The sequence below is a fragment of the Mustela lutreola genome, chromosome 12 (genome assembly GCF_030435805.1).
Source record: "Mustela lutreola isolate mMusLut2 chromosome 12, mMusLut2.pri, whole genome shotgun sequence".
Lineage (NCBI taxonomy): Eukaryota > Metazoa > Chordata > Mammalia > Carnivora > Mustelidae > Mustela > Mustela lutreola.
This window is the reverse complement of record NC_081301.1, coordinates 12,237,511-12,241,474: the sequence shown is the minus strand read 5'-3', so window position 1 is coordinate 12,241,474 and position 3,964 is coordinate 12,237,511. Positions and strand designations below refer to the sequence as shown.

General features: G+C 41.8%; 1 protein-coding gene across 1 annotated transcript; it reads right to left on the bottom strand.

The window, feature by feature from the left end:
• Positions 1-2,657: 2,657 nt before the first annotated feature.
• LOC131812882 (olfactory receptor 1L3-like) lies at positions 2,658-3,602 on the bottom strand. Its single transcript, XM_059142843.1, is given in 3 exon segments — positions 2,658-2,975; positions 2,977-3,308; positions 3,311-3,602. Coding segments are annotated over 3 exon segments (942 nt in total).
• Between the last annotated feature and the right edge of the window lie 362 nt (positions 3,603-3,964).

Below are 3,964 nucleotides of genomic sequence, written 5' to 3'. Positions count from 1 at the left end.
TTAAAGCCTTATGGCCCAATAAAATTAAAACAAAATATCTAAAGCTAGGACATTTTCTAGAGTCAATCTTACTTGGACATATACCTTATTATAAAATACTGTTGTCAGTTTTGAAAATGAGGAACCTGAAACTGTTAAGTATTAAGTAATGTCTCTGAGTTGGAAGTGACCTTGAATGTCATCTAGCTCAATTCCAGTCTGATATATGAGTTGTCTTTGCAAGACCCTTCTCCAGAGAGGGTGGATGTCACTTTTCGATAACTCTGACTTTTGAATTTCTTCCCTATACTGTGACGAGAATTACTTTCCCAATGCTTACAAATATTAGGTCTAACATGAAAAAATGTTCACCATCATTAGCCATCAGGGTTTGAAGTGGTGGTGGGGGGGTGGGAGGTTGGGGGAACCAGGTGGTGGGTATTCGAGAGAGCATGGATTGCCTGGAGCACTGGGTGTGGTACAAAAACAATGAATATGGCTATGCTGAAAATAAATTTAAAAATATTAAAAAAATAATAAAATAAATGAAATTAAAAAACCAAAAAACCACATCAAGATACCACCTTACACCTGTTAGAATGGCCAAAATTAACAAGATAGTAAGCAACATGTGTTGGAGAGGATGTGGAGAAAGGGGAACCTCTTACACTGCTGGTGGGAATGCAAGTTGGTGCAGCCACTTTGGAAAACAGTGTGGAGATTCCTTAGGAAATTAAAAATAGAGTTTCCCTATGACCCTGCAATTGCACTATTGGGTATTTACCCCAAAGATACAGATGTGGTGAAAAGAAGGGCCATCTGTAACCCAATGTTCATAGCAGCAATGGCCACAGTTGCCAAACTGTGGAAAGAACCAAGATACCCTTCAACAGACGAATGGATAAGGAAGATGTGGTCCGTATATATAATGGAATATTATGCCTCCACCAGAAAGGATGAATATCCAACTTTTGTATCAACATGGATGGGGCTGGAGATTATACTGAGTGAAATAAGTCAAGCAGAGAGAGTCAATTATCATATAGTTTCACTTACTTGTGGAGCATAAGGAATAACATGGAGGACACTGGGAGATGGAAAAGAGAAGGGAGCTGGGGGAAATCGGAGGGGGAGACAAACCATGAGAGACTGCGGACTCTGAGAAACAAACTGAATGTTTTGGAGGGGAAGGGAGTGGGAGGATGGGTGAGCCTTGTGGTGGGTATTAAGGAGGGAATGTATTGCATGGAGCACTGCATGCGATGCATAAACAATGAATCTTGGAACACTGAAAAAATAAATTTAAAAAACCCCCCAATATTGGGTCTAGTTCTATCTTCAAACACCACTCAGAATAAACCTCGTTATAAAAAATTTGTCCTCTCACCTTAGAAAATAGACCAATGGTTAGTGATGATGTAAAAAATGCAGATACTTCCAGGGTGAATGACATCAAAAGATGCTCAGGAAGAGGGCATGGACCAAAAGCTGTCAGAAGACAAAGGGAAGGATGCCAGGGAAGACATATAGAAGCAGACCAGGTCACCTGGAGTGCTGGACTGAAGCTGCTAAGTCAACCAGCTCCTTAGGGCCGACCCTTGTTTCTACACTGTGTTTAGGACCTAGAACATTGTGCTGAGAGAGAGCCCAAAACTGGCGGAGATATCATCTATTCTCTGTCTAGTGGCAAAAATGGCCTCTGCTGTTGGGGAGGTCTTAATCTTATGCAGAAGACAACATGTACATGCACCTGCATGCACGTGCGCACGCATACACACACACACACACACACACACACACAGAACCCTTTAAGTAATTTCACAGGCATTGAAATTACTGCAGCTCAAATAATTGAAGATGTTTCTTTCAAAAAAGTTTTTATTTAAATTCCAGTTAACATACAGTGTAATATTAGTTTCAGGTATACAACATGGTGATTCAACACTTCCATATGACACCTGGTATGACACAAGTGCCCTCCTTAATTCCCAACTCCCACCTCCCTCCCCTCGGGTAGCCTATCAGTTTGTTCTCCCTAGTTAAGAGTCTGTTTCTTGGTTTGCCCCCTCTCTTTCTCTTTGCTTGTTCATTTTGTTTCCTAAATTCCACATATGAGTGAAATCATATGGCGTGTGCCTTTTTCTGACTGACTTATTTTCCTTAGCAGTATACGCTCTGGCTCCGTCCATCTCATTGCAAATGGCAAGATTTCATTCTTTTTGATGGCTGAGTAATATTCCATTGCATATATGTACCACATTTAATTGAAGGTGTTTCTTAAATTACACAAGGATACTGGGAACTCAGAGTTATTGAACAGGGAGAAATTTGGTAAAGGAAAATTAAGAAGTTTTCAGCTACACTTGGAAGGAGTGAATAGGAAAAGGGAATGGGGGTTGCGAATGAAAAATGGATGCAAAGACCCTGGGTTAGCAAGGGAGCCCTAATGAGGGGGCTTTAACTGGTGGGTATATACATATCGTATATATGATATATTATTATACTGTAAAATAAATTTAAGAAATTATGAATATGAAAAAACAGGTACAATATTCTTGTCTGGTCACTCATACAATTTCCCACGAATACTCGACTTAGGTATGCTAGCCTCAAGTAGCTGGATATGTATACCAGGAATCAGCAGAAATGAGGGCTCAAAGACTTGCTCCTGAGTGTGCTCAGGAAGATGCTGCCTGGGACCTCCTCCTGCCCATCAGCTTCCTCATGCCCCACTTCATGTCTTTGTTCCTCAGGCTGTAGATAAAAGGCTTCAGCATGGAGGACAGAACCATGTAAAGGACCGTAGCCACCCTGTCCTTGATGGTGTAGCTGGACAGGGGTCGGAAATAAACATAAATAATACTTCCATAAAAGAGGGTCACCATGGTGAGGTGGGAGCCACAGGTAGAGAAAGCTTTATGCTTCCCAGCAACTGAGGGGATCTTAAGAACAGCAATGAGGATCCGGAAGTAAGAGATGATAACACATATAAAGGGGGGTCACCAGGATTACTAATCCTTCTGTGTTAATTACAACTTCAGTGATGAATGTGGAGGAACAGGACAATTTCAGCAGAGGGTTGATGTCACAGAGGAAGTGGGGGATAACATTGGAGTTGCAGAAGGTGAGATGATTTATCAGGAGAACTAGTAAGAGGGAATGGAGGTCAGAGATGGAGCAGGAGAAGACCAGCAGCAGGACACAGCAGCGGTGGCTCACGATGGTGACATAGTGGAAGGGATCACATATGGCCACAAAATGGTCAATGGCCATGGCTGCCAGGAGGTAACTTTCTGTGTTGGCAAAAGCTGAGAAGAAATACATCTGGTCATACACTCAGCATCGGAGATGGACTTCTTCTCTGACAGGAAGTTCACTAGCATCTTGGGAACAATGGTTGTGTAGCAAACATCAGTGAAGGATAAGATGATGAGGAAAAAATACATAGGTGTCTGGAGCTGAGTGTCAGAGTGAATGGCCAGAATGATGAGCAGGTTTCCCACCAGTGTGACCACATACAAGAAGAAGAACAGGGCAAAAAGTGGCTTCTGGTCCTCTGGCCAAGAGGACAGTCCCAGGAGGATGAACTCAGAGACACTACTGGTTTGGTTGACTCTCTCCATAATCCTGCCTGTGCCAATGAATACGGAAAATAATAGAATTTTCAATTCAACGAGTTTCAATTTATTCCTCTCTCTCCTAGGATTCCTATAAATTGTCCATGATTCTGTCTACCCTTCTACAGTCCACAAGAAGTTGAACAATACAAAAGTTTAGCCTATGTTAAATGCAGAGACATCAGAGAGGATTTCCTTTCAGAAAGAATCCCAGGTGGACCTCAGTGATGCCTATTTTTCTGGGTCCTTCCCCATAAATACTTATTCATGTATGTCAGGCTGAAGCTCATCTCTCTACTACCCTTGCAAACAAAACAAAGCAAGAAAACAAATGAACAAACAAAAAACCCCCAAACAGCTAAATGAAT